The sequence below is a fragment of the Carlito syrichta genome, unplaced genomic scaffold (genome assembly GCF_000164805.1).
Source record: "Carlito syrichta isolate Samal-C Ts95f unplaced genomic scaffold, Tarsius_syrichta-2.0.1 Scaffold287805, whole genome shotgun sequence".
NCBI classification, from domain to species: Eukaryota; Metazoa; Chordata; class Mammalia; order Primates; family Tarsiidae; genus Carlito; species Carlito syrichta.
Window position 1 is genome coordinate 288795 of NW_007231901.1, and position 25353 is coordinate 314147.

At 42.1% G+C, this 25353-nt stretch overlaps 1 protein-coding gene across 1 annotated transcript in view; it reads left to right on the forward strand.

The window, feature by feature from the left end:
- Positions 1 to 25353, forward strand: part of PCNX2 (pecanex homolog 2) — a 284046-nt gene that overhangs the window by 222921 nt on the left and 35772 nt on the right. The window contains exon 25 of the mRNA XM_021709971.1: positions 21022 to 21275. Within this exon, the coding sequence (XP_021565646.1) occupies positions 21022 to 21275 (254 nt within the window). The remainder of the gene's footprint in view (positions 1 to 21021; positions 21276 to 25353) is intronic.

The window sequence follows — 25353 nt, forward strand, 5'->3', positions numbered from 1 at the left end:
CTCGCTGCCCAGGCGGGTCTCGAACCCGCGGGCTCAGGCCGTCCACTCACCTCAGCCTCCCAAAGGTGCGGGATTATAGGCTGAGCCCCCGAGCCTGGCTGAAGGGAGTCTTTTATGAGATGTGCACAAACTCTGAGCTGAGGAGAGCACAAGCCTGTGAAAGTGACAGCTACCCAACAGAGGGACACAAGCCCATCCCTCCCTCCCACCTAACTCATGGGAAAGGCAGACCCAGGGAGATGAACAGGCTTTCCCGAGGCTTACCGCCAGTTAGTGGTAGAGCTGGGCAAATCGACGTGGCTCTCTGCCTCCTAGCCAGAACTTCCCCTTCCCCCTGACTGTTTTACTTTCGTTTCTTATTTCTCCTTTCAGGTATTTGCTTGAAATGTAAACCACAGTGTATGTTTGGTTCACTAAACACGAGCTAGGGTCTAATTCCTTTTGCCATTTGCACGGCCTTTTGAGATCTTCATGTCATTTTTCTAGTTGGAAAAAAACACCTTCTTTATATCAGGATATTCGGCAAAATATCACAAAAGATCACAAATGACTTGCTTTATCAGAGCCTCGATTTCTTCCTCAGAGCCTTGATGTGACTTCTGAGTTTCTTCCCAGCTCGGACAATCCATCAGTTCAGGAGATAAAAATGTTTCCACCCTAGGGTGCACCTGGGAGAAGGTTGAGCTTCTCCCCTCTGCTGCAGTTTGAGAATAATTCCCTTCTAGGCAGTAGGTACTATGGGTAGATATCCCAGGGTTTGGGACCATGGCTGGTGGCACAGGGGAAATTGAGTAGCTGTTGAATCCCTGCTGGTATAAATGCCAGAACAGGAAAGGCCAACACACCTAAGCATTAGTTCACTGGCTGGCGATACGACTGGGCTTCTACGGAGAAAAAGCAGAACATGGGGATTTCAGGCACTGTGATGGCACGTGAAGGAATCTGAAGGGGTGGGATGAGGCTGGGAATCACAGGTCGTGTGTCCATGGAAATAGGAGATAAGGCAGAGCACGTGGCCCAGATGCAGGTGGGTGGGTATTGGAGAGATGGCCTGGGAATGGTCATAGTGAATGGAGTTAGAAAATCTACGGGTTGAGCATCTCCTATCCAAAATGCTTGGGACCAGAAGTGTCTGAGATTTCACATTTTTTTTCAGATTTTGGAGTATTTATATATCCATAATGAAATTCCTTGAGACTGGGGCCTACGTCTAAACACAGAATTCGTTTATGTTTTATATGCACCTTATACTCATAGTCTTAAAGTAATTTTATACAACATTCTTAATAATTATATGGGGAAAACAGAGTTAGTGTACCTTGAACTATCAGAAAGCAAAGGTGTGATGATCTCAGTCACCCATGTGGACAGCCTGTGGTTTTTTGGCCCCACCATCATTCCTGACTCGGAATTTATGTGCTACTTATGAGCAGTTATTTTCTTACACTTATTCACATGCGAGTATTGAAGAGTAAAAAATATGGCACACCATTAATCCCATACAAAATATCGTGTGTTCAGGGTAACTAAGCATCACAGCATCACCAGAACATCTTGAATCAGCTGCCAAACAACAAAAAATGGCAGGCTTTCCATCTCTACCTACAATGCTGGGTTTTGATCAAAAGGTTACTATATATTGTATATATATATATATATATAGGGGTGAGAAGAAACATCAGAAGTAGTTGAGGGACCAAGAAATGGGGCCTCTAGGGATGAGGAGATATTCTGCTGGATGGCTTTTGCAAGTGACTGGAAGGGTCTTTATCCCATGGGGATGCTAAATAAACTGTGTGTTGTATGCTTACGTTTTAACTATGACGGGTCACATGTGGTCAGATGTGGAATTTTCTATCTGTGGCATCATGTTGGTGCTCCAAAAGTTTTGGATTTTGGAGCTCTTGGGATTTTGGATTTTCAGATTCAGGATGCTCGTTCTGCAGTGTGAAAGCTGGGCAGCGTGAAACGCTCACTTGAAGTTAGAGATCATGATGTCAAAGAGAGACCTGTTAAGATCACTCTGTGGTTTCTCTAAGCCACACTCAGCTTTGTGGGTGCAGGCATGGAAGGGCAGAGTTAGTGTTAACCAAGGATTGAGCCAAGTGAGTGTCATGAAGTAAGACAAGGATGAGGAAACTGAGAATGTACGCAAGGGTGTGGGTATGCTATAATGCTTGGCCTCGGAGTACAAGCTGAGAAGGTGAGGGTATAAGAGAGATGAGAATCATGGACCCGAGAAAGGGACAAGGATTGTTGAAGTTGAAATATTAGAGGAAATGAGCTGGAAAAATAGGAGGTGTTTGCCGGAGAGTAGGCTGTGTTTTGATCATCAAACTTTAGGGTTATCACCATAGCAATGAGTGGCTGAGGTTGAGTAGAAGATGAGATCACGGCAGGGGTAGAGACTGAATGTTGATATTGGAAGGAGCGTCTCTCTGGATATTGAGATTCCCAAGAGCGTTAGCATGAGGCATGGTAGAGAGAGTGACAGCGATCCAGAGCCACCATTTTCACAGAAGCAGTAGGAGCAGGAGTGACCAGAGGAGCCTTAGATGGTAGCGTTGAGAGGAGAGCATGGGGAGTAGAGTGAGGGAATAGCCTGACGGCATCGATGAGAAGCACAAGAGGAGATCTCCCGGTGCAGACCCAGTGGTGGGAAGGATATGTGAAAGCAACCTGCTCTGCTCTGGAGGGGTAGAAGGGAAGCAGTGCCCACCAGAAGAGCCAAGTTTCCAGTGGAGTGTCAAAGAGTAGAAGAGAACGTTCGGAGAAGTTGTTAAAGTACAGATCATGAGTTCCAGAAGGCACAGTGGTGGGATTTTAAGACTTGGGATGGGTGGGACAGGTAAAGTAGAGTCCATATGGTGTTTTCCAGAACTCGTCTTAGAGAAGGTAGGTCTCAGGAAACAGAAAAAGGTCCTTTAGTCAAATGAGTTTTTGGAAGATTCAGAAAAACATTGGTATCAGAAATGCATGCTGTTACATGGGCATTTGCCTTGTTTGTTATTTGTCTAACTATATTTTTCTCTGTTAACTTACTCATTTCTCAGTTTTTCCTTGTGATGGGTGATACGGCATTTGGATATATTTCTCACATTCCCATCACTCAGACACTTCTAGTTTTTTCTTATCTAGTCGGTCAGACAAAAACCTTCATGATATAGATTCCTTTGACCTTTTATTTAAAACAAAAATGTGATGAGAGTTATGTTTGTACTTAGGTGTTCACATGTGTTGCTCATGAAGCCCTGAGGTCAAGACCTCATCTGTGGTGCCTGCTATGTGACCCCATAGTGGGTCATCAATAAACGTTTCTTGGTAACAACATAATCTGAAAACCAAAGCCAGTTTTTCTTAGTATTCTTACAGAGTTTACCCATTTAGTTCTTTATTCCTATAGGTTATGAAAAATTGACTAAATCAGGCTCTATTAAATTGCGAGCCCTTCAAAGGCTGGGACTCTATGCCTTATCATGCACTTCTCTACAGTGCATTGAGTGACATATGGTTGGATGCTCCCCAATAATTGGTTGGGTGAGAAAGTAGAAAGTCTTAAGTTTCCTGAACAGCAGTTACATGTTGGGTACCATACTAAGCATTTTGCTTAATTATCAAAATACACCTTGTAACAACTCTAAAAAATTAAGTAGGTGCTATTACCCTATTTTCAACTGAGAAATCTGAGTTAACGAGGTGAAGTAAGATCTCCAAGGCCTCATAATCTACCATTGGCGGAGGAGGGTCGCACACCGAAATGTGACTGACCTCAAAGTTCATGACCTATGCAGTAGACCCTACTGTTTCAAAGGGAAGGAAAAGGGGGAGGGAGAAGGGAAAGTTGGTGAAATAAGGAAAGAATATGAAAGAAAAGAATTATTGCCATTAAAAAAAAGATCTGGTAGTTGAACTTAAAATACAATTTAGTTTTACCAGAATGCGTTTCTAAATGTTAATTGAGTACTACCTTTGTAGATCACTTTTAGCAGTTCAGTTTCTTGAATTACTGACAGCCTTACAACTGGGAAACCTGTATGGCTTTTGTAGAATGAACATTGAAAGCAAAGGCACAATTATCAGGATGTAGCTACACATTACCACCAGGTCTGGAAAATATCAAAAAATAGGATTTATGTTTCTTTCTGTGTGAAATGTTATCAGCCATCTCATAGTTTGGTTCACACCCCATAATCACTAGCCTGTGGGGACACTTAAACATAGCTATGCAACCTAATCTTATCTAAAGCTAATCCAACCCAAACCTTTATCTTAACTGGCTAATCCTTGTAGAGCCATAGCATTCTCACTAATCTTGGAACAGTCTAGAATTTTCTCTTCCCTATGACAATATTCAAGTCATTAGCATGTCTTTAGTTCTTATGTCTGGTAATACATAACGTGAGTAATCTGTTAAATATCGTTGTTCCAAATTTTACCCATAGGATAATAAGGTCCCCATTCACAATTCCTAAACACATATTCTTCTTCACTTCCAATTGCGTGACCTGTTAATGGGAAAGACAAAGCCATGCTTGTCTAGATAGAAAGTCTGGGGAAAAGTGAGCTTGCTGTTGAACATTAACAGAATCTGCAGATCTTAACATTCAACACCAAAAAATAAGTTTGTAGGAGAAAAGGAAGTGAATACAACTTCAAATTAAATATGAGTTAGAATATGACCCTACTCTTCTGAGTAAAGTTGAGTGCATTGGTTTTCTCATCTTTAAACGGGGGCAGGAGTGGGGAATTATCGTATCATTCCCAGAGATTTGTCTCCTTCTAAACTGCTCAATATGAGTTGCAGTGTGCACTGAGTGATCTGGGTTGGTTTCATTTTCTTCTATGAGCTGATAAGAAAAAAGTGAATTCAGGAAACTTTAGCATGTAATTTGTCAAGTCCCATTAGTATGTGATAAAAGAAAAATACTTGTTTCAAATTTAAAAACCCAGACCCTTCTACAAGTAAGTCTCTTTTAAGAATCACTGTCCTTATTTGTAAAAAGGGAACTACATAACCAGGTTGATGTGTGCATCAAATGAGATACTGAAACATCCTTTTTCAAGTTGATAAATGTCACATAAATATATGGTGTTGTGAAATAAAAATTCTGTGAAAAAAACAATGCTGTTTCATTTAAAGACTTTATACTACATTTAAAATCTAGCTTTCCAGATAGGTCACAGGGCATATTTTATTCCTACAGGCAGATCTTAAAGCAGATTGAGGCTCCTTGGAATATAAAATTTTTATAATTTAAAAAATCTCTGCTGTACCCACAATATCAAACAAGTTATAAATTATTCTGTCATACTTTTGTCTTTTTTCTCTACTGCACTCTGAGCCAATATGCTTCTCCTGGGTTCTCAGTATCACACTTAAAAGACACACAGATCTAATATTGCTAAAGGACTGGAAATCGGAACTAGATGAGAAATTGCCCATGAAAGTAAGGAAGAACTGAACTTGTTCAGTGGCTGAAAGGTCACTTCTATTCCCTGCTTTGGTTCCTCTCTGTGATCTTAGTCATGTAACTATACTCTTAACCCTCTGTTTCCCCATCTTTAAGGTTGTATTAATTTAAAGGAAATGATTATCAAATGGATGTTTGACAATTTAAAATATAGGACAACTCTGTAGTGATAGTGATGGTGGTTGTAGTCATGACTTCTACAGTGGAGAGTGTCTCCCAAGGGGAGAAACTCTGTCTTTCTGTGTCTGGCCCTGGTGGTTTCAGGAAAACTGATATCTCTGGAAGGTGAGTCTTTGCTATAGCAAGGAGAACTTGATTATTCAGAATCAGAATGAAACAATCAATAATCTGTAGAAAGACTGTTGCTTGACTGACTTTGATAAGTACCTAAAATCATTTTTACCTTCCCCTAGAGGCTTCTTTATGGGAAAGTCTAGTATAAAATGGAATCAGAAGTTTTAGGCACATTGATTTATAATCAAATGGGTAGAAAAATAAATTTTTTAAGACTTTAAAAACGATGTGAATTGTATTCCCATTGGGTGGTCTTAAAGAAAATTGAGGCTCCTTGAATATAAAATTCTTACAGTCGTTCTATTTTTGTAGAAATTAAATCTCTTGAGGTCTAACCAATACAGGGATGTCCTTCCAGGACAGATGGCCGGGATAGATGACCTGAATGTTCCTTTAAGTTCTGTTCTGAGATTCTGTCCCAGAGAATGAGTGTGGGTGGGGGAGGAGCTGAGAAAGCCAATTTCTCACCCCAACTCCATGTCATGGAAGCTGCAGAAGCTTGAGGGGGAAATTCTACTGTGGTCTTCTTGAAAATGACAATCATTCAAAAACTTTTAAAAGTCTTTTTGACACTGTTTTGGTCACACAGCAGCCCTTGATATAACCAGTGGCAAGTGGCAACAAGAGTTTAGAATGGTTTAACAGCTCTACCATGATATGTGTGGCAGGATATTGGAAGGGGCTGCCAAGGAAGCTTGCTGGGGTGAGCCCTGTCTCACATCTTGTGTTCCCAGCCTGAAGTGTGCACTCCGGGTTGTGGAAATGAACTGTTCAGAGTTCAAAGTGGCCATATCTGATGGTCTCTTACTTCCGTGACCCTGAACAATACAGGCATTATCTTATCTGTGACCTCAGAAGGAAATACATTTCACTAATAATCCAACACGTGTATCCCAAAGTAAGTGTCTGAAAAGCACTGGTTAGACTGAACCTGTGTCTAGGAATGTGTATGCCATGAGTCAGAGGCTGGTTGTACTTTATGGGTGGCTCAAGCTTCCTCTCTCCCGTGACTCTCTTGGTCACCTGCTGGGCTGATGAGGGTCGTGATCCTTTTAAAACACAGCTCAAATAAATGTCTACTCAAATATTTTAAAACGTTCACAATGGATAACATTAAATGTAATCATGTTGATGAAATTTGGAATTTTCTGTGGAATCTAGGTAGGTTATTTGGGATAATTGAGAGTTGTTTCTCAAAACTCCCATATCAGATAAGGAGGAAAATTGAAGGGCATTTGGGTTTTAGTAGAAATGTTCTTTCCAGATGGTTGTAAATCACGCCAACCTTTTCTTCCTAAGCAGCTTTTCTGCTGCAGGGGGCCATGCTTAATGTGGCCCTTTGAAGTCCCCAGTGTCCACTTTCCTAGCAGCCTACACCTCAGTCCTGGTCCCCACCACCTTCTCCCTTAACTGGTGCTAAGTTAAGTCGATTTCCCATCACTGGTCTGTACCCCTTAAAGCCAGAGGCTACCGGGGAATCTTGCTTAAGTGCAGTTTTCCTCATGTTTCCTTGGGATTTGAAAGTCCCTTTTGCCTCTGTGTTACCTATACAATTAGGTTCAAATGCCTCCCATTGATCTGACTCTAGTTGGCCTGTCTCAAGCACCCTTCTTCACCACCACCCATTCTATAATGGAGCCTGTTCTCTGGCTCAGGCTTCCCAGCCAGGAACATACCTCCACGGCCCTTTTGGAATGGAAAGGAAGGGTATACTTTTGGTTGGTTTTTGGTTGCTGGACCTTCTGTTCAGGCAGTCACTCTTTTTTGGTTTTCCGCTTTTCCAAAACATGAATCCTACCTCCGGCTTGGCTGGTTTGTCTACCCTTAACCAGCTCTACTATGTAGGTAAAATCCTGTGCTTATCAGAAGGAATACATTAAAATTCACTGCCACTAAAAACACAATAATTGTCAACATTAGATGGCGATAAATTATCTTAGTTCAAGCTGCTATAACAAGTACACCATAGACTGGATGACTTAGCAAACATTATTTCTCACAGGTATAGAAACTGGCAAGTTCAAGCTCAAAGTGCCAGTAGATCTGGTGTCTGGTGAGGGCCTGCCTCCTGGTTTGCAGATGGCATCTTCCTGCTATGTCCTCACGGAGGAGAGAGCATAAGCTTCCTGGTGTCTCTTCTTGTATGGGCACTAATCCCATCATGAGGGCTCTACCCTCATGAGCTAGTCACCTCCCAAAGACCCCTCCTAATACCATCACCTTGTGGGGAGAGGGTTTCACCACATGAACTTGGAGTGGGAAATAGACACTAATATTCAGTTCACAGCAGAAATTATGCTCCTCAGGAATTTCCTGAAAGGCATGAAGTAGTTCTCCCAGTCCTCAAAAGATTCTAAAATCTGCCCTTGGATGATGCCAGACCTCTGGAGAACCCCACACCTAAGCCTGATTTGTTTTGGTCACCTGTAGAAATATGTTTGCCTTATTGCACTTTGGTCATATTCTGTCAACATTAAGACAGCCCAACAAACTTACTGTGCAATGTTATTAAGAATGTTGTTCGAGCCGGGCTCAGAGGCTCAGCCTGTAATCCCATGCTTTGGGAGGCCGAGGTGAGTGAATTGCCTGAGCCCATGGGTTCGAGACCCGCCTGGGCAACTTGGCGAGACCTCATCTCTACAATAAATCAAAAAAATTAGCCAGGTGTGGTAGCGCACACCTGTAGTTCCAGCTGCTTGGAAGGCTGAGGTGGAAGGATCACTGGAGCCCAGCAGGTCGAGGCTGCGGTGGCTGGGAGCAGCCACTGCACTCCAGTCTGGGCGACAGAGTGAGACTCTGACTCAAAAAAAAAAAAAAAGAATGTTGTTCATCATATTGTACAATGTTCTCTTTATGAGAATCCTGGGGAGATCATCTCTCTGGTGTCTTTGCCAGAAATAGGTATGATCCTTCCAAGCAATTATTTTGTTTTTGTATTAAAGACACAAGAAACTATTTAAGTTCCCTTTCTACACTGGCTTTTGGAAAGCCCAGAGTGAAATTTGTGGTCCACTTTCAGTAAACATGCAAGATATCATGGAATACAGTTAGGACCCTTGATGTCACTTCTGTCTTCATTATATTTTTCTTGCTTCGTGTTTGCTTTTATACCGTGTATGCATGTTTTAGATTGACTTTATTCCTTCTTGAAATTAAGTGGGAACAAAATAGCCCGGTCTGGCTTGGCACTGGTAGGTGTGACAAAGGGTGCCCGAAGGAGTTCTTGCTTCTTTGGAGGAAGGTGTTAGGTAGTCAGGAGAGGCCTCCAGTCTCAGCAGTGTCTGCCCCACATCTTGGCCTCATGCAGTAATTTAATTCAACCAGTATCCTGTGTGGCAAGACACCTGTGATCTACTGAACACACGGTGCAAATGCTAAAGTAGGCCATCTCATCTATCAGAAGTAAAGGACTCAAGAGCCTCCCAAAATTAATCCAAGACACACTTATTGAATGCTTTCTATGTCCCACTGACTTAGACCATGCAATACAGCTACGTTAAAAGTGCCACGAGTCCGTTTCAGTGGAAACACCAGACAGACAGCCTCATCAGCTCCGCATTCATCTCTACCTGTGCTGCAAAAGGTCACAGTGTAGTCACACCTTGACCTTCAGCATTGCCTTTGAAGGGAATGTTCTCTGAGCCTTGTGAGCCTTGCTGAGAACACGAGCCTTGATGTGCATTTGGGCAGGAAAATCCGTGCATTTGCAAAAGTCATATTTCATTGTTTTCCTGTTCTTCTCCAGTGTGATCCTGAGGGCGACTCTTTTGTTCCTAAAAGCAGGTCACCCGAGACTCACCTGAACTATGCATTAAACTGTTGGCAGTTATGTCTCTGTCAAGTCTAAGCTGTCCTTCAAGGCAAACTGTGTCCTCAACTGCCCTTTCATCAATGTCAAAATGCCCCCACACTCCTCTCAGTCGGCTGTGGGGACTACTTCGCTCACATGGTTGGATCCAATCTCTCTGTCTTGTCATATATACACGTACATATATACACACACATATAGGCACACACACACTCACACACTCACACATTCTCTCTCTCTTTCTCTCTCTCGCTACACACACACATACATACACACATATACACGCACACCCAGCCCTCCAAGTTTGATGTAAGAAAAAAAAAAGCCCTGGTTTTCAGCTCAATGTGACAAATAGATGGAAGAGTGAAATACCAGGGCTGGATGGAAGGGTGAAGAAAAAAATTAAAAAGAAACTAGATTTTTGAGGTATGTCATTTAGCCAGTTTTTACTAATCTCTTCAGATGAAAGTCCTCCTTTATGCTTCCTCCTGTGTAAACTATTTTTAAAAACTGTCTTCCTCCATTGGAAGAGAGTTTCTTCCTAAATGATGTTATTAACGTACAGCAAGCCAGCATAGTGTGACAGTGTGGAGGGGTGAGATGACCCCCGACCCCCACTGGAGCCCAGCGCCTGCAGTCCTAGGGTCCCAGTGGGCAGAACAGTCAGAAGACGGTGGTCATTACTCACTCTGGAGGCCCTGGAGCATGCGGTCTGAATTTCTCACTGTTTACAACCTAGATATACATTTCTACACATCTTCACCAGAGGGAAGAAAAGTTGTATAATGTGGAATGAGCTAAGAAACCCCTGAAATGTTTTAAAAAGAAAGCTTTCAACGAGGTCTTAGAGGAAGGCGAATGGAATCCTGAGATCTGAGATCATTCCTTCACTACATACTTTTTATGTTGTTCAACCTGCTTGCTGTCTCCTTCCTGATCTGAACTCCTATATTACAGACTGTTATCCTAATAGCACTGTATGTTCATCGTTATTTCCTGTTGCTGGTGTGTTCTGACCATCTCACTCGTGGGTTCTATAGAGAGGTTTAGCCTAAATATAGCCTCTCTTGATCTGCTGTCATACGTCATGTCATTCAGTATAATGCCTCTGCAGTGGATTTCCTTAATAGGGTGTCTGTTGCCTGTGTATCCAGTGAGCTGGAGAACAATTCTGTCATTTGTCCTTTCAATCGTCCATTCAATCATTGCACCAACAACTGTGTTAGCACCTACTAAGTTCCAGACACTGTGAATAATAATAAAGGATCCCAGGAGAAGTAAAGGTGGGAGGGGGCATAGTGAAAGCTTTTATTTTTCAATTAAGTCTCAAAAGACATGCAGAAAGATTCGGAGATTTATTCTTTTGGCCATGACTGAGTAACCAGTCCTGGAATATCCTTTCGGCCATAAATAATTACACAACAGAAAAATATTTATCAACGATTTTCAGACGTTGAACAACAGGCAATGCAAGGCTCTGATCATTGAGAGAAAGGAAACAAAGGGAGCTTCATATTCGCCCCTCACTTTCTGCCTACAGGTGTTTTCTTGCCTGCAGTATAGGGCGGTGGAGCCCAGAGAGAGCACTGTGGTCTTGTTGAACTAGAGGAACAGAATCAGAGTCCTGGGCAGCCAAGGTGGCTGGACTTTGTGAGTCAGAAGGCCAGAGAGGAGTGAATTGCACATAAGAGCTGAGGAAGACAGCTTTTGTGTTGGCCTAGCCTGGCAGGGAATGGGAAGTGGGAGATGTAATAAAAATTATGTTGATGTGTTACACATCATGATGCTGAGAGAGGTGGAAGCTCCTATCAGCCAGTGGGGAGACTTGCTGAATATCCCGGAATCCAACTGAGACCCTAGAAAGTCCAAACTTTAGGAGCAGTGATATTATTGCTGTAGACTAAGGACTACTCTGGTCCTTCTCAGCTAAAGACTTAAAACAAGCCACAAAAGGATCAAGCTAGCAAGTGGATGGACAAATAAATGAACTGCCTAGCCTACAGAATCTTTTTTTTTTAAGACAAAAAAAGTGTCCAGACTGTCAACACCATTATGTCAGGAATATCCAGTATACAATAAGAGTTTCTAGGTATGCAAAGAAGCAGAAAACAAAACAATAGCCAGGCACACAAAATTATAAGTAGAAACACACCCACTAAAAGATTTTGGAATTAACAGAAAAGAAGTTTCAAATAGATAATATGTTTAGGACTTCAAAGGAAAAATAATCATAATGAATGAACTGTTGGCAAATATTAGGAAGGGTACACTAGATAAAATTGAAATTCTAGAAGCGAAAAAAATACAGTGTCTGAAATGAAAAATTTAGTGAATGGGCTTCACAGAAGACGAGATCGGTGAACTCAAAGACAAAGCAATAGAGACTAACCAAACTGATGCAAATAATAAAGAAGGCTAAAGAAAACTAATAGAGACCCAGTGGCTTGTGGAACAATATCAAGTATTCTAACATTTGCATAATTGGAGTCTCAAAAGGAGAAGTGAGAAATGCTGGCAGAAAAGCAATTGAAAAAATATTATCCAAAAATTTAAAAATCTTACTGAAAACCATCAATTCATAGACCCCAAAAAGCTTAACACATCCCAACCAGGAAAACACAAAGAAAAGCAAGCATAAGCATATAATAATGAAATTTGTGAAAATTAAAGGTAAAAAAGAGCATATGAGATCTTTTTATCATCATTTTTTCAAGAGTATGAGAGTTTAAAAACACACATACATCATATATAGGGAAAACACAGTGTGAATTATTGCTGACTTCTTATAAGAAATAATGCAAGCCAGAAAACAATGAAGTGATATCTTTTTAAAAATTTTTTATTTTCACTTTTTTTATTATAAAGATGTGGGGTACAATTCTGACTAAGGCTTAATATCTAGGATCTACAAGAAACTCAAATGTGCTGAAAAGAAAAAAACAAACAGCCCCATTACAAAGTGGGCAAAAGATATGAATAGACAGCTCTCAAAAGAAGATGTGCAAGCAGCCAACAGATACATGAAAAATGTTCAGCCTCACTAATCATCAGATAAATGCAAATTAAAACTACACTGAGATACCACCTAACTCCAATCAGAATGGCCATCATCAATAACTCAAAAAATAACAAATGCTGGAGAGGATGTGGCGAAAAAGGAACACTTCTACACTGTTGGTGGGAGTGTAAACTAGTACAGCCTTTGTGGAAACCAGTGTGGCGTCCTAAAAGTTCTAAAACTCGACCTTCCATATGACCCCACAGTCCCCCTACTGGGAATATACCCGGAAGAACTCTAATCACTCTGTAAAAAAAATACCTGCACATGTATGTTTATCGCAGCATTGTTCACAATCGCAAGAACATGGAACTAACCATGCTGCCCATCAAAAGTGAACTGGATTTTTTAAAATGTGGTACATATACACAATGAAATATTACACAGCCATAAAGAAGTGCAAAATCATGTACTTAGCAGCAACCTGGATGGACTTAGTCTATAAGACTAAGTAATCTTTCACAGAAACAAAGAACTGAGCATCACACATTCTCACTCATAAGCGAACCTTGAACAACTATCGTAATACTATAAGAAAAGGATTGGCAGTAGCGGGAAACTGCGGGGAGTGGTGGGAAGGCGGGGAGGTGGGATTGGCAGTCGTGGGAATCTGCCTGGGGAAGTGGGGGCACACCTCATCAGCAAAGGTACCTGCACAATGAATATTTGTATACCTAACCCTGAATTGTACCCCACCATTTTAAAACAAAAAATTTTAAAGTTAAAAAAAAAGAAAGAATGCAACCCAGAAAGCAATGAAGTGATATCTTTTAACAATTTTTTTATTTTAAAGATGTGGGGTACAATTCAGGGTTAGGTATGCAAATGTTCATTACGCAGGTACCCTTGTTGATAAGGTGTGCCACTCCCTCCCCTGGCAGTTTCCCTCAACTGCCAATCCCACCCCCACCCCCTCCTGGCAGTTTCCCACTACCATCCCTTTCTTATAGTATGATTATTGTTCAAGGTCCGCTTATGAGTGAGAACATATGGTACTCTGTTCTTTGCTTCTGTGATAGATCACTGAGTATGATCGACTCCAAATCCATCCAAGTTGCTGCAAAGTCCATATGTTTGTCCTTCTTTATGGCTGCATAATATTCTGTTGTGTATATATACCACATTTTCGTTATCCAGTCCAGCTTCGATGGGCAACATGGAACCAACTATGTTGAATAGAGTTGCAACAAACAGGCATGTGCAGGAATCTTTTTTGTTGAATGATTTGAGTTCCTCCGGGTATATTCCTATATTCCCAATAGGGAAGTTGCTGGGTCATATGGAAGGAAGGTCAATTTCTAGTTCTTTCAGAAATTGCCACACTGTCTTCCAAAGAGGTTGCATTAGTTTGCATTCCCACCAGCAGTGTAAAAGCGTTCCTTTTTCTCCGCAAAAGTGGTATCTTTTAAGTGCTTAAAGGAAAAATAAAAAGTCAATCTTTTATAGAAAAAATATTCAAAAATTAAGACAAAATTACATATTTTTAGATAAACAAAAGCTGAGATAACCACCAAGTTCTTCAGGCTATAGGAAAATGATGTTGGACAAAAAATTGATTGCACACAAAAGAATGAAGAATGGAAGAAATGGAAAATATTTGAGCAAACTATCTTTAAAATCTTTTTAAAGTAGCCGGGCTCGGTGGCTCAGCCTGTAATCCCACACTTTGGGAGGCTGAGGTGAGTGGATTGCCTGAGCCCGCGGGTTCGAGACCCACCCAGGCAACTTGGAGAGACTTCATCTCTACAATAAAATCAAAAAAATTAGCCGGGCATGGTAGCGCACTCCTGTAATTCCGGCTACTGGGAAGGCTGAGGCGGAAGGATCGCCGGAGCCCAGCAGGTTGAGGCTGCAGTGGCCAGGAGCAGCCACTGCAGTACAGTTTAAGTGACAGAGTGAGACTCCAACTCAAAAAAAAAAAATCTTTTTAAAGTTTTATTATTTAAAGCAAAAAATAATAATGTGTTATGGAGTTTAAATTATATGTGGAAATGAAATATTTGGTAGTGATAACACAAAGAACATGAGAGCGTAATTATACCATTGTAATGCTCTTACATTATAGGAGGACTGATGTGAAATTAATTTATGGTAGATTGTGATAAGGTAAAAATGTGTATTATTATCCCAAGAGAAACTGCAAAAAAATAAAAACCAAAACAAAGAGTTATGGCTAAAAAGCTGATAAAGTATAGAAAACAAAATACTAAAAGTTAATTTTTAAAAGTACTGAAAAGATTACAAAAGAAAAAAAAGTTGGAGAAATAAAAACAAATAGCAAAAAGGAAGACTTACACCTACTCATGTAAATAATCAGATTAATCGCTATCATTAAAAGGTAGAGATTATCAGAATAGATTTTAAAAGCAAGTCCTAACTATATGCTGTTTATAAGAGACATGTTTTAGATGTAAAGATATGCTTAGGAACTCTTACACACATTTTCTTTTTTTTTGGCTACTTAAAAGAATACAAAATCATATTCTTTACAAACACTACTTATAAGAAATGTAGATTAACTGTATGCGACTTCAAGATGACATGTATCACCAAAATAAAGAGGAATATTCATAATAACTGAAGAGTCAATTCATCAAGAAAACACAACAGTCCTAAATGTGCATACACTAATAGCAGAACTACAAGAAGACAAAAACTGACAGAAGTAAAAGAAGGAGCAGAAAAATCCACAATTATAGTTGGGTACATCAACATGATAGTCTCAGTAACTGTAGAGAAAGTATACAAAAATACTCGTAAGTGAATAGACTATTTAAATGACTGTTGACCATATTAAACTAATTGACTCTTAGTTTAATATGAGAATACTTGATGTAGCAACAGCAGAACGCAGATGTTTTTCAAGAGCGCATGAAACATTCACCAGAATACACCATATGCTAAGCCATAAAAAAGTCTCTATAAATTTCAATAGACTGAAATAATAGTGTTCATTCTCTGATAACACCGGAGTTAAACTTAAAACTTAACAAGATTCATATCATAAAAAATTCCCAAATATTTGGAAGATAAGCAACGACTTGTAAACCCATGAGTAAAAGAGAAATAACTAAGTTAGTTACAAAATAATTGGACCGAATGAAAGTAAAGACACAGCATATAAACAACAAGTGGGATGTAAAAATGCAATGCGTAGAGGGAAATTTACAACTATAAAGGTCTGAACTAGCAAAGAAGAAAGGTTTAAAACCAAGATCCAATCCAGGATATGGCAAACGATGGCCTGTGAGCTGAGAATAGGTTTTACATTTGTAAAAGGAAGAGAGAAAAGAGGAGGGTGAGGAGAAGGAGGAGAAGGAGGAGGAAAAGCAGCTGCAACTGAGACCACATGTCGCCCACAAAGCTTAAAATATTTACGCTCTGTCCCTTTACAGAAAAATAGTTAGCAACCCTGACCTAAGTTTCTACCTCAATAAATAAAGGGGGGAAAAAGATGAAGTTAAATTTAAAGCAAGTAAAAAGAAGAAAATAAAAGAGACAAAAGATGGAAATCTATAGACTAGAAAATAGAAAAACAATAGAGAGCCGGGCTCGGTGGCTCAGCCTGGAATCCCAGCGCGTTGGGAGACCGAGGTGAGTGGGTCTCGAGCCACTGAGCCCGTGGGTTCGAGACCCGCCTGGGCAACTTAGCGAGATCTCGTATCTACGATAAATCAAAAATATTAGCCGGGCATGGTAGTATGCACCTGTAGTTTCGGCTCCTTGGAAGGCTGAGGCAGAAGAATCGCTGGAGCCCAGCAGGTCGAGGTTGTGGTGACCGGGAGCAGCCACTGCATTCCAGTCTGGGCAGCAGAGTGGGACTCCAACTCAAAAAAGAAAAAAAAAAAAATAGAGGAAAATTAATAAAACCAACTATTCACTGTAAAAAAAATCAATAAAATTGAAAAATGTGTGAGCAGCCTGATTGAGTAAAAAAGGGATAAAACACAAATTACAAGTATCAGAAGTTAAAGAGAAGATATCATTACAGATATACAGACATTAAAATAATAAGAGAACTTTATAAATTTAACAAGATGGATGGAATTAGATAAGTTAGATGACAAGTTAGACAAATTTATTGAAAAATACAACTTTGCAAATCTGACACCAGAAGCGATCCAGAGAAAGATCTCTATCTGCTGGAGAAATTGAATTCATAATGAAAACAAAACAAAACATAACCCTGGCTATAAAGAAAACTCCAGAATCGCGTGGCTTTAATTCTGAATTCTATTAAACATTTAGGTGAGAATTATTACCAGTCTTACCTAAACTCTTTCAGAAAATAGAAGAAAAAACCCTTCTCAACTCATTCTGTGAGGCCACCATAAACTCAACATATAAATTCAGACAAGAACATCACAAGAAAACAAGTCTACAAACCAAAACACCTTGTGAATATATATGCAAAAGTTTTTAACAAAGTATTTGAAAGCCAAATCTGCAATATTTAAACCTATAGTATTTATAAATTTGAGTGAAATGTTGGTTTACTATATGGAAGTTGGTCAATGTAATTAACCATATTAAGAGGATTCGTGAAAAAAAATCATATTATCATATTATCTTGATGGATGTAGTGAAAGCATTTGCTTTAATGCCATTTCTGATTTTAATGCAAATTTTTAGAACACCAGGAATAGAGAACTTGTTCTTCCTATTGTTAGGGAGCAATTATGAAAAACCTCTAGCTAATGGCTTACTTAATGCTAAAAGACCAAATACTTTCCCTCTCTGCTCAGGAAAAGGCAGGAATACCAACTCCAGCCGTTTCTACTCAGCAGTGCACAGGTAACCCCAGCCTGTGCAATTAGATGCCAAGGAAGATGATAAAGTCCTCGAAAGTGTTGCTTGCATCCACTCTCTCTGCTTTTTTCCCTCCCATTTTTCTTGAATTCACTCCCACCAGACTACCCCTTCCCGACCCACCATTCTACCACAATTGCTCTTGCAAAGATCACCATACACCTCCATATTCTCAAATCTATCAGTTAAGTCTTCATGTAATTTCACCTGTAAGCCTCAGTGTGACATAACTGACATTCCCTCTTTCTTTAATCTCCTTTTTCCCCAGTTGTCTTTTGGCACTTCCTGGCTTTCTTTTGAACTCACTCTCCAGTTCTGCTCCATCCAGTCTGTTGGTATCGCTTCCCCTGACCAACCTCTAAATTTAGCTGGGATGCTCAGAGCCCACTGCTCACACCTCTTCTCCATGCTGTCTGTACACATTCCCTAGACAACTTGAAATAGGCCGTGTATGCTAATAATTCTCCCAGATGTTATAAATCTTCAGCTGGGACTTTTAACCTGAGCTCCAAATTCCTTAATCCAACTGCCTCTCTGACATCTACATTTTGATTAATAATAGGCATTTAAAACTTAACATATGTCAGAGCAAATCCCTGATCTCCCCTCCTCTCCTACCCAAAGGCTGGTCCTCCTGTAATCTTCCCTTTCTCTGCAAACAGTAATTTCATTCTTCATTCTTAGCCTCATTCTTCGCTCTTTTCAACATCTCGTATCTAAATTGGTTTTCAAATCCCACCAGACTGCCTTCAAGTATAAACAGAATATAATCATTTCTTACCGTTTCCTCCAACCACCCAGGTCTGGATCGCCATTCTCTTTCATTTGGGTTCACGATCAGCCTCGTAATTAATGCCCTGGCTCCCACTCTTGTTCCCTCTCCAATCCTTCCTCTGGGCAGGAAGCCAGAATGTTCTTCGAAGACATATTTTCTTGTAAGACACGTTTCTCTTAAGCTAAAACCATCCATCCAGCAGTTCCTCCAACTCATTCCTAGGCTACCGCGCTGCTTCCTCTCATGCCACTTTCCCACCTGTACACTCCCCTGTAGCCATCCCTGCTGCTCTGGAAACATGGCAAGCAGGCTCCCACCCTAAGGCTTTTGACCCAGTCTGCTGTCCGCCTGGAACACTCCCTTCTCAGTTATCTGCACAGAGTGCTCCCGGACCTCCTCAGGTCTCTACCCAGACATCCCCCGGGGAAACCTTCTCTGATCCCGTTATTCAAAATAACTATCCCCGCTCTGGTAGTTCAATCCTCTTGTGCTCTGTGTGCTGTCTTCTTCAAACTAAACTTATACACTACACGAAGACAGGGATTTTATGTTGTTGTTTTTCATGGCTGTGTATGCGGTACATAGAACAATGTCTGGCACATAGTTGGCGAATGAATTGATTCATTCATGAGTTCATTTATTTATTTATTTGTTTACTAAATTTCTACCTGCTCGGCACTGCCCTTATGGAGTTTAAAATCTAGTAAAAATAAGAGTAATAATTACCATTTTTTGAGTGGTTACTAATCACTTTTCATGTGTCATTTCCTTTAATCCTTACAATAGCCCATTTTACAGATGAGGAAAGAAGCTTGGAACAGTTAAATAATGTGACCCAAGCCAAGTAGCTAGTACATACTGTCTTTCTTCAAAGTCTGTTTGTTAGCCACTGCCTGCCACTGAAATACATTCTTCTCTATTGACACTTAGATGGTATCTTATTGCTGTAAACATTTGAAATATATATTTTCGTGGCAACTCTCAACAAATAATTTATTGATGCATGCCCACAGTGAAGCAAATATCTTTTGAAGTGAAATTTCTCTGGGACTCTTGTATTTATTTTCTTTTCTGCTACTTTCTACTCCCTCCTTTATTTGCTCTCCTTCTCCACTCCACTTGGGATGACTTTTATTTAGCTTTACTTACATCTCCATGTCTGTCTTTTCTTTCAGTTATTAATATTCCTGAGCTGTCCATCTCCTCTGTCCTCTGGAAATCTGACTTCATCCATCTCTTTAATTTCTTGCTGTATCCCCTTTTCCCCCTTCTGTTAATAAAATGCTCTTAGAACTCACCTATCTTGAAAAACATCCACTCATCACCACCACCACCACCAATAAATGCTTCAGCCAGCCCTGACATCAGTCCTGACTTCTTTCTTATTTCTGTTCTTCCCTCACTGTGACTCAGTTCATGTGGTTTATACCTGGAACCGTTAGCACCTGTCGCTCCTGTTTTTGTCACTACCCGTTATTTTCTTATCCTTTTAGCCTCACAATGAAGTCCGTTTCATCACTGAATTCCCAGTTGTTAAAATGTTCTTTCTTAGGTTAAACTCTGTGCCCTGATACTTTCTCCCATTAGTCATGATGTTTCCTGGAACTACAGAGGTTATCTGTTCACATCTCCACATGAAACTCTCCATGGAATTGGCTGAAGGCAAACATCATTTCCGCCAAAGTCTTCTTTTCTGCAGATTAAAAGCCCTTGGATCTTTCAAGTCATTCTTTAGAAGTACAGTTTTAAGTTTCCTTAAAACCCTCTTGTTTTCTAAATATGTAGTTAATAATTGCATTATCTCATAATAATCTAATTAGTCTCAATTTTATTATCATGTTCAAATCAACATTTGCACCCCTTTTTTGATGGAGAAAACATTTTAATATCTTAAAATCAGATTCTCTAGCTTTATTTCATTTTATCAGTGATCCTTTATGTGTAGGCTCTGAGGGAATAATACCAGGTATATTCTGACTGAAGCTGTCCCTTTGTTTTGACACTGTCTAGATTACATGTAGTTTTTAGGTATTCTACTTTTTGCTCAGGCCATCAATGAAATTATCAAAGTATTTGATACATGTGGTACTATATATTCATAAATTGTATAGCAGAGTTTTTGACCCTATGTGTAGGATATTTCCTTTATTCCCGTTCATTTTCAGTGAATTGGATTCCATCCACCGTTTTAATCTACTAAGATAAGTTTAGATCACAACTCTTGAGTGGAAGGCCATAACAGTAACCTCATGTCATTAGCATACTATCTCTGTTTTCCTTCAAGTATTTGATGAAAATGTAGAAAAAGGTGTGGTGTTTCATTGTCAAAGGTTGTTGACACCTATCATCTTATCATGATTCTGAAATTAAGTCCCATGAAATCTACCCAGTTCATGCTACTCCTGGTCTCCACGGTGCTGGGTTTGCTGATGTACCCTTGCACATACACCTGGCTGCTCCCACGCATCTCCACCTGCCACCTTTCTCTACCTTCATCTGCTCCGTTATGACCTGCAGGTCAGGGCTATCACCATCCTGTGTTGTAGCCATGAGTGTCCATGACCACGATGAGGGCATGCCTCCTTCATACAAAAAAACCAGCAGGAGATGAGAATTAGAAAACAGGTGCATTAATAAAAGAGTGACAATGACCAAAATTATGACTTATTTGGGGGATGCTCATTGAACTAAGAGTAAACAAACCTCTTGATGTCCAGACTCTTTTTGGCCTCTTCCTCTCTAATGAAGGCAAAGGGAAATCCATTTGAAATGAACATTCTAGAATCACTTCTCGTCTATCCTCCAGGAACCTACTGCCAGCAGAGAGAGGTAGAGGCCATCATGGAAGGCGACGAGGATGACAGGGGCTGCTGCTGCTGTAAGCCGGGACACCTGCCCCACCTGTTGTCCTGCAATGCTGCCTTTCACCTCCGCTGGCTCACCTGGGAGATCACTCGGACGCAGTACATCCTGGAGGGCTACAGCATCCTGGACAACAACGCGGCCACCATGCTGCAGGTGTTTGACCTCCGAAGGATCCTCATCCGCTACTACATCAAGGTATTGCTCTGCTTCCCAACACTTGTCTGAGGAATAATGCGAGGCTGGCATGAGGAGCTCCTGAAGGGCTCGGTAGATAATCGTATTATCTCATCATAATCTAATTAGTCTCAATAATTTTTTTTTTTTTTTTTGAGTTGGAGTCTTACTCGGTCGCCCAGACTGGAGTGCAGTGGCTGCTCCCGGCCAGCGCAGCCTCGCTTGCTGGGCTCCAGTGATCCTTCCGCCTCAGCCTTCCGAGTAGCTGGAATTACAGGCATGCGCTACCACGCCTGACTGGTTTTTTGATTTATTGTAGAGATGAAGTCTTGCTGCCCAGGCGGGTCTCGAACTCGCGGACTGGCAATCCACTCACCTCAGCCTCCCAAAGGCGCGGGATTACAGGCTGAGCCACCGAGCCCGGCTTAGTCTCAATAATTTTATTATCATGTTCAAATCAGTACTTCTGTGCCTTTTTTAATGGTGAAAATATTTTAAAAGTGCAACTTGCTCAGATTCTCTAGCTTTATTTCATTTTATCAGTGGCTCTTTATGTGTAGGGGCTGAGGGAATAATACCAGGTATATTCTGACCGAAGCTGTCCCTTTGTTTTGATGCTGTGTAGATTACATGTAGTTTTTAGGTAGTTTTTAGCTTGACTGGGAAGCTTCTCAGCCTCTGTATCAGAAGCACAGCTGGTTTGGGAACCATTGTCTTTGTGAAAAGTCCTAGAGGACTTTGCTTTGCTCCAGTGTTTGTGCACTGAGTCATATTCTAAGCCTAGACATGGGTAGGCTGTCTGTTTTCTTATTTAGGTCTTCTTCAATTTTACCACAGCACGAGCTGCTTGTCATGATGGTCATGACAAATTTAAACATCCTAGAAATATTACCAAGCCCCAACGCTTGAGTTCCAAGTGTCGAATTAGATGTTCTGCAAAACGTCCACTTTAGAACCAGAATTCTCATTTAAGCGCATGATGAAAACTCAAGAATGTCATTAAACGATCCTCAGGATTGGTGAGGACAGCCTTTTATCCTGACTCAGGTAGTGGCTGATAACCTGTGTTTTTAGCTGCTCGGTGCCCACATCTGCCCAACCTGTATTCAGCCTCAGAAAATGCGACAGTTTGGAATTCACCTCCTGGTATACAAGCCTGGGACTTGACCAAGGACGCAGAGGGCTAATCTGGGCTTGGGTGCTTTCTGGAGGGGAAGGGTCAGCGAAGGCAGTGTGGCTGAGAAAGACACTGCCAAGGATCCCACAGTGGGGGAGGACTTTGCGGGGTGGAATCCCTGCTGGCCCCTAGAGGGGTCCAAAAGAAATCTGTATCCAAAACTATAAAACTCCCTGGCAGCCAAGGCTGACAGGTGGTCTGGCAGAAGTGAGGAAATACACAACGAAAAGCTAGCAGGAGCGTCTGAAGTTCCAACCAGCTAAAGAGGATGTTTAGGCATTTGGAATAGCTACTGTGTGGATCTCCAATGTCCACAACAGCCGCTGAAGCTTCCTGGAAATGGGAAATAGACTGAAAGCCAGAGGGGGAAGCGTTCTTGGTTATCAACCCCCTAGGGGATCGCTAGATGGAATGTTTACAAACCCTTTTCTGTGGCAGGATCTGTACCACAGATCTTGCAGTTTGTACTCACCACCTTCGTGTGAGCTAGAGAGATGCAAAACATTAGATCCACATTTCACATAAAACTATAAGTGTTTTGTAAAGCCTTACCTTCACTGGGGAGGTTGGGAAAGCACGTCAGGGAGTTCTGATTTGTTATCTAAATTCTAGGCAGATGCGTTGTGCCAGTTGGTATTAGATCTGGCAGCGGGCCATGAAGGAACAGTGGCACGCACACGTTAGAAGTTCATTTCTCTTGTGCATAGATGAAGGCTGGCATGGTAGCTCTGCGTCATGAAGTTCTCAGGCACTGAGGTTCCTGCCAGATCTCAGCCTCCACCATCTTAAGCATAGCCCCCATGCTCATGTTCTAAGGTTTTTTTTTGTTTTGGGGTTTTTTGGTTTTTTTTTGAGTTGGAGTCTCACTCTGTCACCCAGACTGGAGTGCAGTGGCCGCTCCTGGCCATTGCAGCCTCGACCTGCTGGGCTCCGGCGATCCTTCCACCTCAAGTAACTAGAACTATAGGCGCACGCTGCCACGCCCAGCTAATTTTTGATTTATTGTAGAGATGAGGTCTCGCCAAGTTGCCTAGGCGGGTCTCGAACCCGCAGGCTCAGGCAATCCACTCACCTCTGCCTCTCAAAGTGCTAGGATTACAGGCTGAGCCACCAAGCCTGGCTGTTCTAAGGTTTAAGTGAAGGAAAGGATAAAGAAAGAAAATAGAGACCAAGGGCATGCCCCAGCTGCCTCTTAAAAATGTTCCTACAGTGTGTTTCTGCTGTATCCCATTGACCAGAACATGTCACCTGGGAGAGGGTCTGGACAGTGTATTCTGGGCAGCCATGAGGCCAGAATGAAATTGTTCGTGGAAGGAGGAGAAAACGTGATAAATGGTAACCACCCACCTCTGTCTTCTCCCTGATGAGAGAGAGTGTACCTTGAGTATCTTCTTTCGTTCTCTGGAGGCAGCAGGACAAGGTGGTTGCAGGAAGGGCTGGATCCAGGGGCTGACTGGTCAAGGGGGCTCGCAGACCCATGAAGCAAGTGGCCGGGAGGGGAGAGCTTGGGCCATCAGAGTGGGTCTAGACAGGCCAAATGGGGGAGTCCTGAGTTGTCTCTTTGTAACCTCGGAATAAGGCACGACTCTCTGGTCTGCTACCCAGAGGCCTCTGCTGTTGCTTCTGGCTCTGTCACCACTTTGTGTCCACGCCGGGCACACACTCCCTGTGCCCCCCATCCCCCGCCCCAGCACACTGCTCGCTCCTCCTGCAGGGATGCTCCTCTCTTTCCACATGCCCACAGCCTCCCCTCCACCTTCAGCCCCCTCACCCCCCCAGCCGACAGGGGTCCTGCCTGGCGATCCCCTCCCCTTCCTCTGCAGACCTTTCCCACTTCACTCCCTAAGCAGGAGCCACATCTGAGTCCTCTTGGGGTTCCCGGAGCTCTGTGTGATGGCTTGCACGTCAGGCTGCCCCCTGCGTGTTTGCACCGGATAAACAAAGGTTCCAGGTAACATAGTTGTGGTGTCTGGGCCATACAGTCTGGACGGAAGAGATTCAAGTCCAGGCAGGGGTCTGCACAGCCTGCTTCAGGCACCAGAGCTGAGAATGGGGTTCAGTACTAAGCCACGCCTCTGCCTTTCCATGAGCCAGGAGTGTGGACAGACCTGACCCCATGTCCTGGGGCCAGCAGGTAGCACGAGTGGGAGGAAAGGGAGAGGCGGGGTGAGATTGAGATGCCCGAACTCATCTCCCCTCCCTGGCCTAACCCTCCCAGCTTTTCCGGAGGCCTTGGAGGCTCTGTGACTGGACCTGCTCTTTGATGTCCCCCTCCCTTGAACTTGTGGTTGATAGTCACCTTCCTCCTCTCCTAACCCCTGGAAACATGCCTCCCAACCCCGTAAATGTTTTCTAAGGTGACAGTTTGCCATCTGATAAAGAGATCCAGGAAGAGGACTCAGGGAGGTCCCCCAGAGCCTACCAGGTCATAGCTGTCTTGTGGGAAAACAATACCCTTCACTCTGTTTTCTTTTCTTTTTGTTTGTTTGTTTTTGAGCCAGAGTCTCATTCTGCCGCCCAGGCTGGAGTGCAGTGGCACGCTCGTGGCCACCACAGCCTCGATTTGCTGGGCTTAGGTGACCCTTCTGCCTCAGCCTTCCAAGTAGCTGGAACCACAGACGTGTACCACCACGTCCAGCTAATTTATTTATTTATTTATTATAGAGACGAGGTCTCACCTAGTTGCCCAGACTGGTCTGGAACCCTTGGGCTCAGGCAATCCTCTCGCCTTGGCCTCTCAAAGTGCTGGGATGACAGGCGTGAGCCACCGTGCCTGGCCAGCTCTGTTTTCCAAGAAAGGGCAGTGAAGACAGAATGGGAGTTGCAGGTGGGGTGGGAGAGAAGCTAGCATGGCACTTCTCACACCAGAGCCGTTCTATGGCAGACTCCCCTAGAAAGCCGGATGACTTACAGATTCCCAAG